The 20,490-nt window shown below is 36.4% G+C and overlaps 3 protein-coding genes and 1 long non-coding RNA gene across 7 annotated transcripts in view; 2 read left to right on the top strand and 2 right to left on the bottom strand.

Moving 5' to 3' along the window:
* The window catches only part of LOC119066419 (serum response factor homolog), a 79,233-nt gene extending 77,262 nt beyond the window's left edge, over nucleotides 1-1,971 (bottom strand). The window contains exon 1 of the mRNA XM_037168892.1: nucleotides 1,078-1,971. Within this exon, the coding sequence (XP_037024787.1) occupies nucleotides 1,078-1,530 (453 nt within the window). The 5' untranslated portion in view covers nucleotides 1,531-1,971. The remainder of the gene's footprint in view (nucleotides 1-1,077) is intronic.
* Nucleotides 1,972-4,177: 2,206 nt separating this feature from the next.
* LOC119066662 lies at nucleotides 4,178-6,648 on the top strand. Its single transcript, XM_037169242.1, has 2 exons — nucleotides 4,178-5,794; nucleotides 6,364-6,648. The coding sequence occupies exons 1-2, from the start codon at nucleotides 4,256-4,258 to the stop codon at nucleotides 6,505-6,507; spliced, it is 1,683 nt and encodes a 560-aa protein (XP_037025137.1). The 5' UTR covers nucleotides 4,178-4,255; the 3' UTR covers nucleotides 6,508-6,648.
* On the bottom strand, nucleotides 6,210-15,364 carry LOC119066664. The gene is made up of 3 exons (XR_005085782.1): nucleotides 15,355-15,364; nucleotides 14,305-14,312; nucleotides 6,210-6,360 (listed from the first exon to the last, which is right to left on the bottom strand). It is a non-coding gene; the product is annotated as an uncharacterized LOC119066664 (long non-coding RNA).
* Nucleotides 14,752-20,485, top strand: LOC119066661 (poly(U)-binding-splicing factor half pint). 4 transcript variants are annotated; one of them, XM_037169241.1, is made up of 8 exons: nucleotides 14,752-14,917; nucleotides 15,728-15,860; nucleotides 16,009-16,114; nucleotides 17,994-18,282; nucleotides 18,721-18,937; nucleotides 19,009-19,298; nucleotides 19,354-19,430; nucleotides 19,500-20,485. In XM_037169241.1, exons 4-8 carry the CDS (start codon nucleotides 18,167-18,169, stop codon nucleotides 20,351-20,353), a joined length of 1,554 nt encoding a protein of 517 aa, XP_037025136.1. In that variant the 5' UTR covers nucleotides 14,752-14,917; nucleotides 15,728-15,860; nucleotides 16,009-16,114; nucleotides 17,994-18,166; the 3' UTR covers nucleotides 20,354-20,485. The 4 variants fall into 4 exon arrangements, with proteins under 4 accessions (XP_037025136.1, XP_037025134.1, XP_037025133.1 ...); XM_037169239.1 differs by lacking the exon at nucleotides 16,009-16,114 and having other exon boundaries at nucleotides 14,760-14,917; nucleotides 18,721-18,934; nucleotides 19,500-20,479; XM_037169238.1 differs by lacking the exon at nucleotides 16,009-16,114 and having other exon boundaries at nucleotides 14,767-14,917.
* The last annotated feature ends 5 nt before the right edge of the window (nucleotides 20,486-20,490 follow it).

Raw genomic sequence — 20,490 nt, 5'->3', positions numbered from 1 at the left:
GAATTGTAACGGGTAATTGACTTTGGAGAATCATGTCAAGCCTTCAAAGAAATGCTAATGAGTAGTCACAATGATACCAAAGTCATTGCTCTCAGTTCCACACAAAATCGAAGAATTTTCGAAGGAATTACCACTTGATGCCACCAAGTCAAGCCTGCACTCAAGCTTACTTTTCACAAAAAATGACTCAGTTTGACGTTTTCCAATGCAGTAAAAAAATCCTTGACTACTTCTGACATAGCAGAAGCAAGACGAGTTCATTGCTGAATCGTAATAATTAAAGTTGCATAAAAATGATGCACTAGCTGAAGATGAGAAAATTTAGCTCTCTTCAGAAGTGAAAGGTTTAACATTGGCGGTTATAACAAAAGGAAAAAGTAATGAGGAAGATTGAGGATTGAGGATCATCCCAAAATACTGTCCCAATTGAAGGGGTTTGATTTATCAGAATTTTATTTAATTTAATTTTGTCTTGTCATTTGAGGGATTAGGTTCAGGAAATTTCGAAAAAAGAGACTGGAATGAAGTTTGGGTCTTCACTGAAGACTGAAGAGTCTTCAGAAGAGGAATCGACTTATTTCCTGTTCAGAATTTTTGAAACAAACAAATTTCTGCTCCAAATTGTTTCTCCAGGAATTTATTTTGTTGCATGGGATTTTCATACCATAACGGCAAGATAAAGTAATTAACTTTGTGTCATCATGTATGCAAACAATTTGTATACCGTAATCTATGAGTCATTGCACAAAAACTGATAAAAATTTACAATTAAATAAATGAAAAATCCCGCTGTTCTATGCATTTTCGAAGTACGTATCACTGGTGGGCATTGATGTAGCGCAACTACATCGCCACACACCATAACATTTTCAACCATAATACAACGACCACAAGCACTCGATATACGCTCGATATGCAGTCGGATATTATACCGAATTTTGACATTAACAATCCAGAAGACGGAAAATTGTGAGAGAAACGTAGGAACATAAATAGTGATAAAGGTTATGTCATCCCGTTGTTGATTCGTTTACAGATAAATTTCACAGGGATTTGCATGCATTCACATTGATTTACCTTCTTCATAATTCCAGTCTTCCGTTTGGAAAATGTTGTATATCGGCGCAGCTTATTGTCGATGTATTCCATTTTGATTTTAACACGGCCCTTTGTTTTCTTTCCATTTGCTGGCGGTGATTTCTTCTGCAGCGATGTGAATCCGTCATCGACGACATCGTTAACATTGCCCGTACAACCGTCTAACGTTAAACTTTGTGAACCCATTGCCCGATCATCAAAACAATCCGAACTAGTCCTTTTAATACCACGACTATTTGACATATTATTACATTGTGTATTCGGTCCCATCAGACCACCACTGCGATTCATTGACTGGCCTAGACCGCTGGGAGGTCGTACTAGTGTGGCATTTTGATTACCATACATATCCGGATTTTCACTCATCGACAAACCAATACTCATGCTATAATTTAGATTATAGCGTGAGTCGCGCCCTCCAGACGGATCCATTTCGGTTTCGGATTTTATTTCAATGTAGGAAAACACAGGAGGACAAGTGTTTTTTTTTAAACCGAAATACCAGCCGTATCGGTCACTGTAATATTTTTTATTTATTTTTAACTCACTTTTCACACACCAGATTCACCGTAGATCAAGTCACAATTTTTATTTATAGGAAATAAATGATAAAAATAGAGCTATAAACACACATACGGTTCAGGAAAAATAAAGTCGAATTCTCACATTAAATACGCGCTACGCGAACACAAATCACATACTGAGAATTTGTTTCGTCTCGCGTTTTGTATGAGTATAGTGGTACTATCGGTGCTGTCAAAATACAAAGTCGACAAAACCATATGGTTTTTCGTAGAGTTAAATTTTTGTTGTTCGTTCAATGCTGATGTATACCGCTTTTCAAACGATTTTTATTTGCTAAACTTTACTCTGACGAGTGTCAAGAGAGAATGAAATCAAAACCAAAAACAAGAATTCGATGCAACTTTTATGGACTTAAATAGAAAGAGACCATTGCCGGTTCGTGTTCGATTGCCATAATATTACTCACGCCCCACGGTTGTGCTTTTTTTGTCGATTAATGAAAGAGATAAAGCTAAATCGATCGTGTTCACGCATGCGATGTACGATCGAAACTTGATCATATTCTAAAATAAGTTCTAAGTTTAGATGAACGCTGAAAATAGATGAAATAAAAAAAAAGAAAAAGAAGAATTCAAAATCATTTTCGTTTCGGTTAGTCCAAGTATGATGTAGAAAACGACGAAACTATCTGTTTCTGATCGTTCAATAATACACTCATCGATCTCTTTCGAAACACGCCTCACCAAAACCATATATGGTCAATCGGACCTTATTTGAGAGTATATCCCACCCAAATTTACCATTTCCACCTGAGCATAATTGTAAGGTATCGAATCCGCACAAGGAATGTGTGTGCAATATTGTTTGGGACAGTAGCTCGTCTTTTTCTTCTTCTTTTTTTTATTCACATTTATATACCTCATTTGTGTTTTGTGTTAATATCGACAGTTTTATTGCTTTATCTTCCTACTCGATTTAATATGTTCCTCGTCATCAAGAACTAATTAGCGAACAGCGATTTTGTTTAACCTTTACCAAGAGTGATGCGTATTTCGATATGTTCTGATCAAATCAGTTACTTCGTTTGTTAAAGGATTGTCCAGTGTTTGATGCATCTCTTACTTCACTGGTTTAACCACGCTTTTTTCTATAGAAGACAATAAGAGCCAAGAGCTATTGTGTTGGCCTTCGTTGTCGATAACAGATGATTGAAACTCCACATTCTATTCAACTTCCAAGCTCCGGGTTTTGTAAGTTTAAGATATTACTCACCTAATTTTTCGATGTCAACGAACTCGGTCAACAATTTATAATAGATTACGTCATGGTATGGATCTTATTTTTGTCAAATGAGAGGATTGTATCCCGATCCGAAGACAAGGGATGCAATCACACAATACAAGGTTACAATTTAAACCTTGTATTGTGTGATTGCACAGTTACGTCAATTACTCGCGAAGTCCCTTTACATGCGTTTGTATGCCTTGGTATGGTTCATATGTCAAAGAAGTAATGGCTCATTTTATGTCGTTTTTCGTAGATTTTGGGAGATTGAGTATTTCTGTATCCTTTTTTAATAAATTCAGCAAGATCCACTCACAGTCTCAAACATTTCTAAGGCTTTACTGAATTTTTGTTGGATGTGTATAGTGTATACGGAGCTTAAATTCAAATATTTCTGTTTACAAGTTAAGACGAATCGACATAACGCTAAATTGCAGCCTAAATTTGTGCAAAAAAAAATTATTTTCGATTTCTGAAAAAAAAGACCATCGTTTTGTGTCAAGATGTGTTAGCTTTCAATGACAAATGATGTTCGCACAAATCTAGGCTACAATTTAGCGTTGCAGATTTAACCTGTCACAGACGGCAAGAATAGTAAAGTTTTACTATCTGATCTATTACTTCATTTGAGCGAAGATTTTCCTAGATTGATTTCAGAAATCTTTTACCAAGGTAAATATATGGGCGCGGCCTAGCACAATATAGTTCGTTGCCACTGACATCTTTTTTTAAAATGGTTGACTATGATTTGCTTGTGTTTCACAAAATGTTGTGCCTATCACAAAACATATGGTCCTGGTTTCTAAGCAATTTTGATTTATTAACCTTGTCTTTTACTTCATTTGTTTTGAACATACTTCTTGCTATATAAGACCTGAGTAGTCAGATCTTGTCGTTTATTATTGCTGTCGTTGTCGATAACAGATGACAGCCGTCTGTAACAGGTTAAGTAAGTACTAATTATCTTGTAAAAATGAGACTTTCGAACTTGGACTACAACTCGGCCTAAAATTTGTAAAGGGTTAGAAGCCTCGCCGATTAAACTGAATGGTCGAAAGACATTTTTTATTTAGAAAATGTATTTTGATAATCTCCGTTTGTTTCTCATTTTAAATTATTCTTTGCCAACCATTAAACCAAACTGAAAAGTGTTGAGTTCATAATTGCGCTGCAGTTCCAAATTGCCGTACAATAAAAGCTTCTTATCTCTTGTAAGATAACACTGAGAATTCGCCAATTCATAACCTGTTGTGTGCATTATCATTTTATAATTTTTAGTTTTAAACATCTATTACGGCGTGACAGTTCGTCTAACTATATTATACCGAGTCTGTGACAATTGCTTAAAATGGAGTTACTTCCAGACGAACTATTTGAAAATGTTTGTCGATACTTATCGCCGTGCGACATCGCATCAATGATGCTAGTTGATAGTTACGCAAAAACGATAATTGAACATTCACCTGCTCTTATGTATAAGTTACCGCTGTATGTAACGGATATGAGTGATTTTAGCCGTGAATTTGAGCGTGAGTTAGAACCATTAATGTATTCGAGGCGGAAAGTCCGTAGAGTGATCGTTCGGCTGAAGAATGAGAAAATTATGAAATATTTGGGAATATTTCAGAAATTCGGGAACACAATAACGAGCTTGGAAATTGCCGACTACACATTTGAAACAATCGATCAGTTGAGGATCATCCTTCGCTTTTTACTGAAACTGAAAACTCTGACAGTGACAAACGTAACATTTCAACGAGCCGAAAATAAAATTTTAAATTCAATCGTCCAAGTTCCTAAGCTCTCTTTACGTGAACTGCGCAACATTTTTTCCTCAAATTCCGATCCAAAAATATTTTCATTGTTTGACATCAATGAAGATACACAGCTGAGAGCGATAAGATTGGAAGTGTCTGACTCATCCAATTTCCAGTATAACGATTTTATTGCGACACTCAAACAGCAGACCAAATTAAAAGAGTTGAAACTGAAAGGAATCGCTGATAACTGTGACATTTTTTACCATGGCCATTTGGCGGTTAGTCAACTCGATCTACTTGAGATAGAAAATTGTGTCGTCAGCGATATTAATCAGAAGAAAATTTTGGTGGACATGGTCAAGCAACAACGAAAATTAAAGCTACTGAAGATACTAAACACTCCGATTCGAACATCATCTGACATCATGTGCACCTATCGACAAATCTTGGCCCATGACATTAATGAACTGCATTTGGATATCCGAGACCTTTTGATCTTCCATCGTCATAACTTCGTCAATAGGACAGTCACCCAATTGATCGTCCACGGGAATTTCGCATTCGAAAATCTACCCGTTTTCGTTAATTTCATCAAAATGTTTCCCAATGTTGTGCGGCTGTGCCTCGTCGGTGGAACACCCATCGGAGAAAAATATTTATTCGACATACTCTCCACGTTATGTAAACTGGAAGAGTTGCATATACCCGGTTTTACATCTCGAGCTGCAGATTCAAATTTTTCCAATCTCCAAACACTTGATTGCATACTTCACACATTGGTTCTCGATTTTATCGATTTTGATATAAAATTTTTCGGCTGGAAGAACATTGTCTCGAATCTGAGGTCAATCACAAAGCTTGTTGTCAAACGGGACTACGGTAAAGTTTCAAATGAAATAATTGACCTGATTATCAAAAATCTCCGGCTTCAACATCTCGAACTTGGTATTGGTGTGGTGTCGGAGAAAATTTTACAGAACATCGTCAACAACAATTACTGCAATCGACTGAAAGTGCTGAAAATTGCGAAAATCGATTTTGATAAAATTGGGGAAAATTTTGATTTTTCGCGAATCTTTGCCAAAAATCATCTGTTGCTGCACTTGTGCGAGAATGAGTATTTTGAGCAGAGAAATAATAACAGATGGTGCTGCACCGGTCCAGCCGGATAGAATGAGTGTGACGGCACTTTTCATACAATGGGTGAAATATCAAATTTACTTTGCGTTTACATGGACATTGGTGGCTCACTAATACCAACAAGCAAAATAATTAATTTTCGACTCAACGGATCGAAGTCAAGCAAAGTGTAATTCGTTTTTCCCCCTGTGAAACTGAACGCAAGATAATTTTTTTCCTGATTTGATTGGATGATTATTATAAAAGATATCAATGTTTGAAAATCTTCGCAAAATTTTTCAAATTTCATATTTCGGTCAGGTCAATATGGGTCCAATTGGTGAAAAAATATCGTTACGGTCAGTTTGACATGGAGAAAAAAAGAATGACACTTTGTTTGGCTTGATGACGGATTCAAGTCGAAAATTAATTATTTTTTATTATTTCATACATGATGACATAACCACATTTTTTTGACAGCCGGGACCATGGGTTTCAATTTTTTTCAAAAATGTCTTCATACGCATTCTATCCGGTGATGAGGCAGTAACGCCATCTCTCATCATTTCTCTGACTTCGAGCGATCGTCTTTGAAATAGAACTTTTATTTAATGTGATCATAAAACGTTTCTCATTTTTGACAAATTTCATAAGTTCAATCCACATTAACTTATGTTTCTTAGAGTTAACGTCAAGTACTTCAGATTTGGCATTTACATAGTATCCCACAGTACTTTCATGCTGACACAATTTATGTGAATAATGTAGAGAGATGTCAACAGATGGCGTTGTTTCCTCACGCTGGTGCAGACTGCATCTGTTATCAACTCTTTGAAATAATGTTTGTGGGCTGAACAGAAACGGGAAAAAAATCAGATAAATCTTTCTGTGCTAGGTTTTTCTGCTGTAAAATGTTTTGTAACTAAAACTCATACTCATTTGAAATTAGCTCTAAGTTTGATAACTTTTTACAATAAAACATTTCTGCAAAAAAAATGCTTCTCTGGAAAGCTTTTACTTTAGAAACTTTAGTTGGACAATAACACTGAACCGACGTATCAGCACAAGCCGTTGATTTCCCGTTGCGGCTATCCTCATGTTGTCTAAAGCAACGAAATTATATTTGATAAATGATTTTGACTGACTAAAGCAGGTACAGGTACATGTTAAAACTAACAAAGTAGAAGATTTTCGGATACATTTAGATCGAATTAAGTAATAACCTAAATAATTCCACTGGCAGCAAGCTTGCGGTCGGTAAAGGCAGTGAGCAAAAACATTTTTATTGTTCATTTTTTGAAGGTGAGTACTTATGATATTTGGAGTAATCAAGAATCAAATATTTTGCCCGAATCCATTAAATGGAGAGTAACAATCTAATTAAATCTTTCAATCCAGTAACTTATAACTGTGAAATATAGCACAACGTTCATCTGCTGTCGCAAACAAGCACCGACCTCTCTTAATAGTATTCACTTATATAGAAATGCACGTTAAGGCTAGTGAAGTAAAAGATTTTTGGCGCTATTTAAACAAAAGAAGTAAAACATCTAAAGGTAGTTTTGCTCTTTCTTTGCCATTTATAATCTAAATTTTCACTTTTGAAACCCGCTCCGCACCAACAATAACCTATTCCTGAAAAATATTTACTATCAACGAAATGCCAAACTATAACTTCATACACTCCACATAATGCAACGATGCAACGCTATTACCAGAGCACTAGAAACAAATTAAATATTACGAATTCCGAATCGAATAAAGAATCCAATTCCAACAACATATAAATTAAATATCGAATGCAGAGCACGCACGCGGTCATCTATCTGTTATATACTTTTTTCTTGTTTAACTTCTTCTTTATAATCCATCAATAATGTGAGTTAAAACAAACAACAACGAAAAAAAAGAAACGACAAAAATGTTACCAGAGTCTTCAGTAACAACCACATATAATTCTCTGTTTCACAGAATATTTAAGCGAATGGTCTCTTGCATTTTATATTTTGCAGATGCACGAGACAGTAAGTCTGTCACTGCATTTCAAAGCCTGGGATTTTTACTTCCATTCGACCGATGGCTTCGTTGGAAATTGTTTCACAATTTTATGCGCAATGGATGGATATAGTCGCATCATATACATGAATTTTGCAGAAAGTTCTCTGGTATCGTTTGCTTCTGTGTTTTTTGTTTGTTTTGCAATTAATTAGCGTTGTGAAATGAAACAGGTAATGTTTTCATTTCAAAGTATAAAATCAGGAATTTTTAAGATGAGCATTGCATTTTTACATTTGTAATAGCGAGGAGGCATAAAATTTAATTTTCGATCTGGATAGGTTGATACTATATCGTCGTTAGGGCCTCATGGCTTAAGTCTTACGAAAATTTTGTCTTCCTGAGGAATTTTTTAATTTACCAATTATGACACCGTGACAAAATTAGAAGACTGAGAAAATCCGAATTTCCCCAGCAAAACACAAACAATTTTCCTAAGATTTCCTTCACATTCATTCATTATGTTTGTTTGTTTGTCAGGCCTTGGGCATAATCATGTTGTACTATCGTATAAATCAGGAATTAGTGGATTTGACTTCATCCCACTCCCAGCTCTGCGAATTTACAAATCGAACGTTAAACGTCCATACGTTGTGAATTCCGAAATTAGGAATGATCAACAAGAATCATAGTCCCAATTGACATTGTACACTTCCCATAAGCTATAGAGCGTTGGAATTAGATGCCAGCGGACTTCACGTTACGTTTTCGAGAAAACGTAATGCACTAATTCATTTTTCTTACTTTTTACGCAATTTCGCTTCAGTAATTACTTTTCAGTTCAATAAATATTACGCATTGGACCAACAAAGAATATGAATTCCATGTACAGTCCACACAATTAGTCACTTCTGTGACACTAAAATAAACGAACAACTCGACTAGAGTCATTATCACGGGGAACCATGCGTTTCGGCTTAATGCTCGAATAGAGCGCTTTTCTTCATAGACAGCCCGACCAGAGCTTCTAATACGAAGGAACCGTGTCACTTCCTTTGTAAAGACACAAATCTAAAATCATTTCAGATGATTCGTTTAGTTGAAATTGTATGCACAATTGCAGTCTTGAATGTTTAGACATGAAAAAATACACAAAAATTGAATGTGAAGAAAACACATTCATTATAAGCGACTAAGCATTACTTTGATCACAATTCTGGTCTGGGACGATGACGTTGCTTGTGGTTAAGATTGCCCATCATACCTTAAAATCTTCAGCTAGCTAGATTAGGCATAATCGACCAAAAGTGGCCTTTCCATCTTCGAAAAATTACTTCCGATTTTTTAATAAAAATAAACTAACCTTTCACATAGAGCAAACATATCAGCAGTAAAATTGTGCGAATCTCTTACTTCTCAAATTTCTGAGATCTTGTCTGTCGTCGTTGTCGATAACCGTCAGCAGAAGGTAAAATAAAAATGTTCCAAGATCAACAACCACTTACGAGTGAATGTAAAACTGAAGACGGTAAAATTGTGAGGGTTGAGAATAGATCGAGTGAGCTATATATTCTGGCTTAGCTAGGCTAGCTGTTAGCAACATCAAAGACTAGAATAAGCGATGTACTCTGGCTGATGCCGTTGTATATGTAGTAAAGTGTATGGTGAAACTAATGAAGTAAAAGATTTTATTTCAAACACAAAGCGATGCTTTAAATAAAAGAACTAACAGACAGATCGAATGGCTCTACTCTTGTTTCGTTAAAAGTTGAAGACCCACAAGATTAGTCATTTTTGTATTAAGCAATGGTTTCTTTTCGTACGTCCATAGACTAAAAAACAAGAACACTGTCAACTTCCAGTAACAATAATGATAAATAAAGCTTTCACTATTATGTCTAGAGTGTGAAAGCTGATAATAAACTAGAAAACCTCTCAACCAACCTAAGTAAAAGTCTTTGGAAAATCTTTTGAAAATTTTTGAAAACTAGTTAAATCATTCTTATAATAGAATCGATGTTTTTCTATTGATCAAAGGAGTGTATTTAGCCGAAGAGATGCAACAAACACTATTAGTTTAAAGGAATCATAGGCTTGATAATGGTCGTATATGGGTAATTCCAACTAATTTGTGACTGTTCGATATATTTTCACCAATTGAAATGCGATTTCAGCAAGCGATTTCCTTGAAAGCTGTTGACCAGACGCGTCGTTTAAGCCCCATATTAGGCCAAAAATCTCTGGGAGATACCATCTCAAATGATTTTTGTAAATTTGCTTTCCTGTAGATATGAACGCTTAAATTCCACAATTGCTCCAAATGATACGAAATTAATTTTTTTTGAAAATTTTTGGTTCATTCTGCTTTGAAGTAAGGTAAAATCACTTCGACCCAAGCGAAATTACATTTTTTCAAATAAAAACTGAAGATCGGTGCCATTCGAAAGCTACAGCATTTGACTTAACGAGAAAAATAACTTTGAGTCAATCAGGTTAGTTGGGTGAGTAAAGTAGGAGAAAACAGCCTCCCAGTGGTGATAAAAGTCATCCTCGAATTTTAACTCGTCGAGATTAACCATTTTGTAACCATTTTTTTAAACGGTTCTGACCCAAAGCAACATTTTCTGTGGGGTAACAACCACCAATTGCGAAAAAAAATTGCTGGCTATTAATGACCACCGAAAAATATCACTTTTATAGACATCTCTCCCAATTTTGGGTTACCAACCTCATATTGGGCTTAAACTGCGCGTCTTGACCTTAGCTTTCAAGGAAAAAAAAGTTTACCGAAATCAGTTTTTATTTGGCGAAAATATTTCGAAAAGTCACAAACGTGTAACGCAACTAACCGCCGACTTTTGCGATCATACAAGCCATACTTCGCAGGCTAAAAATTCCAATTCGTGTTGGTATGAAAGCACTGTGTAGCCAACACAAATAACTTTATGACTCACAGATAACGAAATTTGTAACGCAACCTCGAACGCAACTTACCATGGAATTACCCATATAGACCGAAACGTAACCAATAAAAATTTAAATTTGGTGTAATTTAAATGGTGTGTTCCTTTAAACGTGTGTCCTTCCTGTGCTTACATATGGAGCGGAAACGTTACCGTTAACAAAAGCTTCCGAAAATAAACTAAGAGTGGCACAAAGAGCCATGGAACGGAGTATGCTTGGAATTACGCTCAGAGATAGATTGACAAATCAATGGATTCGACAACAAACGAAAGTCGTTGATGTCATGGAAAGAATAGCATCTTTAAAGTGGAGTTGGGCGAGACATATAGCAAGAAGGACGGACGAACGTTGGACCAAAAAGATCATGAACTGGAGACCACCTAAAACTCGACCTAGAGGTAGACCACCAGAGAGATGGAATAATGGTATAAAGAGAATTGCAGGCGCAAATTGGCAACAAGTGGCAACTAATCGTTTGGAATGGAAGAGAATTGGGGAGGCCTACGTCCAGCAGTGGACAGAAACAGGCTGAAAAAGAAGAAGAAGAAAAGAAGTTCCTTTAAAACATATCATTCCGTAAAATACCTAATTCATTGAATTAAATCGGTAAAAATCCATCAAAAATGGTAAAGAAAATCCTCTTAAAATCATAGAAAAACCTTTATCTTCGTCATAAATTGAATTTTTGAACAGGAGTGAACACAAACCGAAACATTGACTCAATGGTCTGTCTAGAAGCAGTTTCAGGACACTAACACCCTATCGGCCAAGATTTCGTGTTGCATAAAATATTTCTTTGTGTTTAATGTCCGGAAAACATATTAACTGTAAATTTCATTGCACATTGTTTCGATTTATTAAAATTTGATATTTCATCAACATACTGTTTAAACACAACGTGACACTCTTCGCTCGTAACATATGAGGCAACATGACAAATAAAACGGAAGAGGAAACATTTACAATAACTAATTATTGCACGTGCCCTGTCGTCAACAATATAATTTATTGTAAAAGTAACGTTTGGTGGATTGTAACACATGCATACGATATGTGTTAGAATTGATTTTTATTAATTCATTCACCTGTGTTCACGTCGACCTATTGTGAACTTAAATCGATTCCAACAACGACTTGAGCCAATCCAGAGAGATGTATCCTATAAATAAAAGGAAAAAAATCATTTCATTTTGATGAACCTCTCCGTTCTGTTGATCGTCATCATAATTTTTGCTGAGAAATGTTTTTTTTAAATCGTCCTCCTTTCTCATCCATTATTCATGATGGATTGTGCCTTTTGGTATTCGCTCTGTATAAAACAGCATACCAAAACGCATATTTCTTTTGTTTCTTTCCATCAACTTGCTGCGATTTTGTTGTGCAATTTTTAACTGAAACCGATAATGTAAATCAAAAATCAAATGCAATCAGATCTTTGAACCTTTAAGCATTTTATGAGAATAATAAGAAATTGAAAATGGAATTTAATGGATCCTTTTATGGGAATGTTTTGTGACAATTTTCAAGGACGTCTAGACTAGCATGCAGTACACAATTCGCATTTTATCATTGTCATGAAATATGAATTAATAATGAAAAAGTGTCTAGAGAACATTTGGTAATCAGTTGTTAGATATAGGGATTTTTGGTAGCGTCTTTTACCTAAAACTATATTAGTGGTCATACCCACAGAGAAGTCTACTTAAATTCTTTCATGCAACTCATCATCATAATGTCCAAAATTTGCAAACTTTAGATGCCTCTGTTGCATAGATCGTTATATGAATCTCGGTGCAAAGCACACTTTATTACGCTGATTGTATTATGACAGTTGTCCTGCAACCTTGTGTCATAATTACACATCTAGATCCTAATTGAAGTACTTTGCACTCGATGTCATATATAACAATTAATTTGAGATGGACACATAACGTGTGTAGAACAAGAAATGGTGGAACTTCATTACATGAGGTAAAGCAAACTTCCAATGAAATGTGTACCTATCTTATACAAACTGGAGTCTGGACCACATTTTATAGTACGAAATACCAGTCTATGTATGATTAGTCTTAGTATCCAGGCCAGGTCAGAGTACTCAACTATACTTGTCGAAAAACTGTTACCGAAGTAAGTTGCTCAAAAATACACGAGAGAGTTTGCAAGTATCACAAAATTGTTTCCGAATTCATGAATTACGTAGCAGATACCAATTTTAATGACTACCACATGCAGGGCCTATTTTTTTGAAATTTTTGTGGAAATTTTTTCCAAAATTTAGAAAAAATTGCCAAAAATTTCCAAAAACTGCGAACGTAGAAAACCAGATTTTTCCACCATTTCGAACGTTTTAGCTGACTCTCAATTATTTTGTTTGATTCTTGACACTATCAGCTTTCAAATAAAGTCGAGCATGATTAATTTGAAAGATGAGAGCGTCAACAATTAAACAAAATCATTGAGAGCTCAGGAGTTGACAAAACCGTTCGAAATTATGGAAAAATTCGGTTTTTGGACGTTCGCAATTTTTGGCAATTTTTTGGAACATGCGAAAGTTGAATTTCACATAAATATTCCACATGTAATCGATCAGTTTCTCAGGGGGCAAATTGCTATCTAATATTAGGCCTGTTCATTTTAGAGAAATAGTCTCAAATTCATCTGGCATGGTGTCTATCTGGTCCGGAAGGCTAAAATATTGGACCCGTATTTTTTTTTTAATTTTAAAAAATAGTTTAGATCTGGGGAGCGAAGCATTTGTTCATATGTACGAATGCGTTGGTTAGAAGAGTAAAAAAGATATACACCATCATTCTCCTCTCTTCTAACCAACGCTTTCGTACATTTGAACAAATGCTTCGCTCCGCAGATCTAAACTATTTTTTAAAATTCTAAAAAAAATACGGGTCCAATATTTTAGCCTTCCGGACCAGATAGACACCATGCCAGATGAATTTGAGACTATTTCTCAAAAATGAACAGGCCTAATCTTATATACAACTTTCGAATGGGGTAGGCAGTTAACTTTTCTTCCCCTACTCTAACTCACACTCACGCGTTTTTACATGATTGTGTAAAAATGACCCATGACAGTTAAATTCGTGTTGAAAATTTAGAAAAAAGAAATATTTTTATTTTCAGGTAGACCAAAAACGTCACGTTCTCTCACCCAAAACAATAACTTTCTCTCACTTACTTCCCACTTTTCCGTGTAAGTCCTGTCAATTTTACTTTATTTCACATATATCAACTCGAAAATGACACACATGTCATATCGCAGTGTAATATTCCATAGGGGAATTATATCTATGTCGGAATTATATCGGAATAATGGGTTGTGATTTTCGCCATTTTAAGAAGAAGAAGAATGACGTTTCAGGTCTATGACGCTCAGTAAATACACAATTTGTGAAACTATTTATGTTTAAGGCATGTAGTATACGTTGAATAAATTGGTTTATTGAGTCTATATCTCAATTTCAATAGATCATTGAAGTGAAAAATCATAAAGAAAATGTTGACATTGGCGCTGGCGATCAGTTTCGACGGTCAAACCATGAACTTTCATCACTACCCATTCGTCTAAGTAATATTCAGATTAATTAGTTGTTCTATTCGGAATGTGACTCTTTGGTCAGCCTGAATATAAAATACTACATAAACACTGACCAAAAGAGGTGTGGTTATGATGCAGGTGGTAAATTGGTTATTAATAAGAAGTTACTATTTCATTATAAGGAAACCGAAACAAGTTTCAGATGTTGAGGAAATCACTGTAAAGAAAATTGAAGAACAGAGAAGAAATAAATTCATAATGAGTAATCATCTGTCACTGTGTAACGCACCCTATATATTCAAATTATTTGTGACAAATAATTTCAAATCTAAAAAATCAGAGCATTTGAAAAGTCGCGCCAATCCAGCGTTTCCCATGTAGCGTCACTGTTCGGCTTTATTCGATTGTGTTCCACCCGTTCGACCCGTTCCACCAAACGGAACTTTTCGAAATGTCACTTTGATTCTCGAAAAATGCTGAACATCTAGATGGAAACGCGTTGTGAAAAGTGATCTACTAAAGTGATTGAACAAAGTGATTAAAAAACGTTTGAAACAGTGAAAATATAGTTAATGGTAAAACGTGAATGTTTTTGTGAAAATAGGATTCAATTGAAATGGTAAGTGTTTGCGTAACACCTGGATTTTACGGATGGGGCGGAGTAGCTTTTTTTCGCGAAGCGTATCGATTTTTGATCGAATAAAATGGCGGAATGGTTTTTTTTGCTAGGATGTTGTACCGAATTCTAATTAATTTTAATTTCGTAAAAAAATGAGGAAAAATCATTTATGGGCTAGACGATACGGCACCGTCACGGCCATAATAAAAATTTGTCTAGACTCTCCAGTGGGCAGAAAATTTTCAATGAAGTTATAATGTGAAAGTCACCATATTCATGGTGGAGGGCCTCCACTGGAGGCGCTTCATGCAAATGTTAGTTGTTGTTCGGTACAAGAATGCTCCAATTAAAAAGAAATTCCATTGGTACAAAACACACCTTCTGCAATGGTACCAAGCGGGAATCATTTCTCGCTAGTCCTATTGTCCCATAATAACCATATCCGGGAAAACATAATTCAACCTCCAAAGAGTTTACCAATTTTTCGAGAGGTACGAATTGCGAGTTTCCGAAAGTTGCTTCAGAATCAAGACTTATGGGAATACTTTCGTTCCAAAATTCATAGAAAATTTAGAAAGCCTTGGGTGTTACAACTCTTACAACAGTTGTAAATCTCCAGACTCACCCAGTGTTACGACTGCTCAAACGTTACGAATTCATGATATGAACACGTAGACTTACGATTGAAAAGGAACTCGAAATTCTAAAAAGCCTATTGTAGTTGTTGGAGTCACGTCGTCGTTACACCACTCTTTTATCATTGAAGGATCCATTTCATAGTCTCAATTCGGTCTTCTTTCTTGTGTATAGGGCGAAGTCGATACTGCAACTGTAACATCCGATACAACTATGTCAACAAACGACAATATGACAACATCGACCACCAACGAAGAAGCAATCTGCGATGGTCCATCAGCGCCGAAAATGCCAAAACTCAAATCAGGTAACTATTATTGCATTGGATGTACGTGCACCAAGGGTCTCATAGTTAGTTTGTAAAATTATAAAAAACAGTCCAAAGAATATTTAAAAATAATAATCAACAAACATTTGTCAATCCAACTAATTTGGCGGTTTTTGTTCTGCTTGAGATGTTGCAGACCATAAAATGAAGGTGCTGTACTATCGATGACCGATTGAATTAAAATGCGATCAACGTTACACGAAGTCAATTGTGTCTGTTTAAAGCGGAAAGAGGTGATGACCTAACAAAAGAACAAACAAAACAAAAAACCAACCACAAAAAAAGAGAACAAAAAAAAATTTAAAATGTCAAAAAAATCGAGGCACAAAATTTTTTAATTTTTGTTTTAAATTTGGAAGTTATTTATACGAACGAATTTAGCTCATTTTTAGCTCATTGAATTTCATTTAAACGAAGACAAAATAAAAGAACGAAAATAACATTTCAAATTTGACGTACAAGATGACACACTAAAGAATTTCATTCAGTTATTCACTTACAGCGATAAACTCTCTAAATGACCGCTCTTTTCTAAATCGCTTATTTCTTCAACTTCTCTCATTTCTCCATAACGAATATATAGAGAAATGAGAGAATTACAGTGACCGACATCTCAAATGTCTCACTGTCAAATTTTTCTGAGAATTTTATTGTGTCATTGCAAATTCACAATGACATTCTCTGAAAAAAATGACATTGAGACATTTGAGATGTCGTTCACTGTAAGAGAAATAAAAAATTTAGAAAAAGACGGTCATTTAGAGAGTTTATCACTGTACCACACCACACACTCACATAAATATTTAGGCAAAAATTTGAAAAGGATTGTGTTGTTTATTATACATCTAGATGTTTAAGAAACTCTGCTACGTTTTTTTTGTGGGTTTGTATTTTGCTTGTCGTTTCAGAATAACTGTGACAGTAAACACTGTGAACTGATATCAGACTGTTACCATTGGCGCCATTGGCCAAAAATGCGCTTAAAGAAAATACAAAAAAAAAATTGTAAAAATGTAAAATCCGAGCATTATCATCAACTAATCTCAATTATACACTACGCTGTATGACTTATTGGGGCGTCGTATCCAAATTTTCGATCCAAATCGTTCCTCGCTCCGACCATCGCATTTTCAATGATTTTTCTTTTATAGCCGGAAAATTGTGAATTTTGGACTTGATGAATTTTTTAATTTTTTTTTTGATTTTTTAATTTTAATTTTTTTAATATTTTCTTATTCTTACAAACAACAACCAAATTATGCTACGCGTCCCGAGTTTTGTTTCTTACTTTCAGAACAATAAAAACAGAGAGACTTCTTCTTACCTTCAACTATAAAACACACTTCATTGCCTTGCCAATAAAAAATAATTAAAATATTTAAAAAAAAAAACTGCACTCGTCGATCTGTGGTGGACACAGCATGAACGGCCTACGAAAATTATATATTGAGTTGCATACTATATAATCCAGTCCCAGTTTGGAGTCATCTTTCACTAATTTTTACAGAATTTTTTTTTCATTGGTTTTGCAAGTTTCTGATTTTTGGATGGATAAAAGATCGGACATTAGGACGGTAAAACGAGTCTGACGACTTCCAGACATGATAAAGATTCTTCTCTATTAAACTTACCGATTTCATCGTTTTCTGACTACGTCAGCCGAAGATCCAGAGTCGAATTGTGTCTCCATCCTGCGATTTTGTAGATTAGCTTCGATTGACGATAAATCAATTGAGGTACGCGCAGACGGTTCAACCTTTGCTGGGTGTTTCTGATTACTAGAAATATCAGCTCGAGACAACTGAATAATGCAATGAATTTGTTCGACAGCATACAAAGTCCCGATTTGACTCATTCAAGCCTCACTCTAGCCTTCAACTGAAGATTCATGTGTACTGTACATAGAAGCATTCAGTTTTTATACTGAGTTCAGCACTCGAAATTCAATTTCAATTTCTGTAGCTTTCCGAAAACTGCTCGATACTTCGGTAAGCTTATATATTCGTCCCCCTAATGTCCCTCACATCATTCCGAAATGCAGAAACTTTCTTCAAAATAACACTAGCACATCGTCTCTGCCACAATTCTAATCAATGTTTAACTAACTTCCAGATTGGAAGCCAAAAATCCCATTCATCTCAGCTCCCGTCACCGATCTACGTCAATCCGGAGAAGTGAAATTCGGTCCTGGAGCGCGTTCTGCATTGCTCGGACTATTGGGCGGTACGTTGCCACGGCTATCAAGCGAACAACAAGACACGGTAACAAAGGCCAAGAAATATGCGATGGAACAGAGCATCAAAATGGTTCTGATGAAGCAAACATTGGCACATCAACAACAACAGCTGGCTAGTCAGCGCACCCAAGTCCAACGGCAACAGGCACTTGCATTGATGTGTCGGTAAGTAGTGAATGACTCACTTAATTTGGATGTGTGTTTCAGTTCTCGGTGAATTGGAGTCCCGGTCATTCGAATGTGAAATTTGGCTGAAATTTTTTGGAACTTCTGTGCGATCAGTTGCATTTTTCGTTTCGTCACGAAACTTCGATCCCTCTAGTTTTTCGAAAATTTTCGCATTTTGCAAAAACGATTCGATTCGCCTGTGATGATAAATTATTTGAGACAGACAAGTACGGATGATTGGACGTCGAGTCCTGATATTCCCATCAGAGAATTCCGTCCGATAAATGACAATAAAAAGCAGCTAATAAGATCTGAGGTGGCAGCGTGTAACTCTAGCATCGCGAGAACATAAATATCCATTTCGATAACCGTCTCACATTCTCTCTCTCTGTCGCACGTCTCACTGAAACACAAAACCAAAATGAAACTTTGCAGCGTCTACGTCGGCAGTATTTCGTTCGAGCTAAAGGAGGATACGATACGAGGTGCATTCCTACCATTCGGCCCAATAAAATCGATAAATATGTCTTGGGATCCAATTACGCAAAAGCACAAGGGTTTCGCTTTTGTCGAATATGAAATACCCGAGGGAGCTCAATTGGCTCTCGAACAAATGAACGGTGCCATGATGGGTGGCCGAAATATAAAAGTGGTGAGTGCCTCCATATGTATTAGCTCCTTCATCAAAGGAGAGCCTTAAACTTTAGGGTGTCTTTCTTACAGGTAGGCAGACCTAGTAACATGCCACAAGCGCAACAGGTAATTGACGAAATTCAGGAGGAGGCAAAGAACTATAATCGGATTTTCATTGCTTCGATACATCCAGACTTAACAGAAGAAGACATTAAGAGTGTTTTCGAAGCGTTCGGACCGATTTTGTTCTGTAAACTGTCGCAGGGAAATTCGTTGCATTCGCACAAAGGATACGGTTTCATTGAGTACGCAACTAAGAACGCCATGGACGAAGCAATATCTAGCATGAATTTGTTCGATTTGGGCGGACAACTGTTGAGGTTTGTACAGACAAAATGTGTCACTTAATGCACGGAGTATTAAACTTTTTCACAGAGTTGGACGAGCAATCACACCGCCGAATGCATTGATGGGGCCAGCGGCAAATTCATCAATGCCAACAGCGGCAGCAGGTATGATTTTCGACATTTGAACCGGACACGAATGATAGTTACTAAGAAGAATTCGTTCTATCTAAACAGTCGCCGCTGCAGCAGCAACTGCAAAAATTCAAGCGATGGATGCTGTTGCCAGCAATGCGGTTCTTGGTCTGGAAAACATCGTCAAATCTCGGGATATCGACACAAGAACATCGATTGAAAAGACGCACATCTCTCCGACTCGTTCGCCAATTCAAAATCAAATCCAACATCCGACTCAACCTGACCATGCTGTATCTCAACTGTCACCCGCACCAACCATTGCACAAACCACACTTCAACCACCACAAGTCGTTACGGCAGTATTAGGCAGTCAAGGCACCATACAAGTCACATCCGAACCGATCACCTTGCCACCAATCCTAACAACTGTAAAACCAACAATAATTCGACCGCCATCACCTCCCCCACAATTGACCGCTGCTGAAGTACTGCAAAAAGCACACGACAAACAGCAAGAGGAATTGCAAAAGAAACTACTCGAAGACGTCGAACCGCAAACATTGCAACAACAAGAGACCATGTCCATCAAAGGTCAAAATGCCAGACATTTGGTGATGCAACGGCTGATGCGTCGCCCGTTGGACAGCCGGGTCGTCATTTTGCGTAATATGGTTGGACCGGAAGACGTGGACGATTTGCTGAAGGAGGAAATCCAGGACGAGTGCACCAAATTCGGTGTGGTGGAACGAGTCATCATTTACAATGAGAAACAAACTGACAATGAGGAAGATGACACTGCCGATGTGATTGTGAAAATATTTGTGGAATTTTCATTGGCATCGGAAACGGAAAAGGCTAAGGAGGCATTGAATGGGCGATACTTCGGCGGTCGTTTGGTACGGGCTGAGTTGTACGATCAGGCGTTATTCGATCACGGTGACTTGTCCGGATGAATGGTCAATTGAGTGATTGCGTTAATTAGTGACCGTAAGCGAAACCAATGATTCTGTACAAAAAAAAGCAAAGCAAAAAAACGTGTTGATTATTAATAAAACCTACGACAAGCCGATTTCTACCTATTAAACGTTTT

The sequence above is a fragment of the Bradysia coprophila genome, chromosome IV (genome assembly GCF_014529535.1).
Source record: "Bradysia coprophila strain Holo2 chromosome IV, BU_Bcop_v1, whole genome shotgun sequence".
Lineage (NCBI taxonomy): Eukaryota > Metazoa > Arthropoda > Insecta > Diptera > Sciaridae > Bradysia > Bradysia coprophila.
This window is presented reverse-complemented; position numbering and strand designations above follow the sequence as displayed.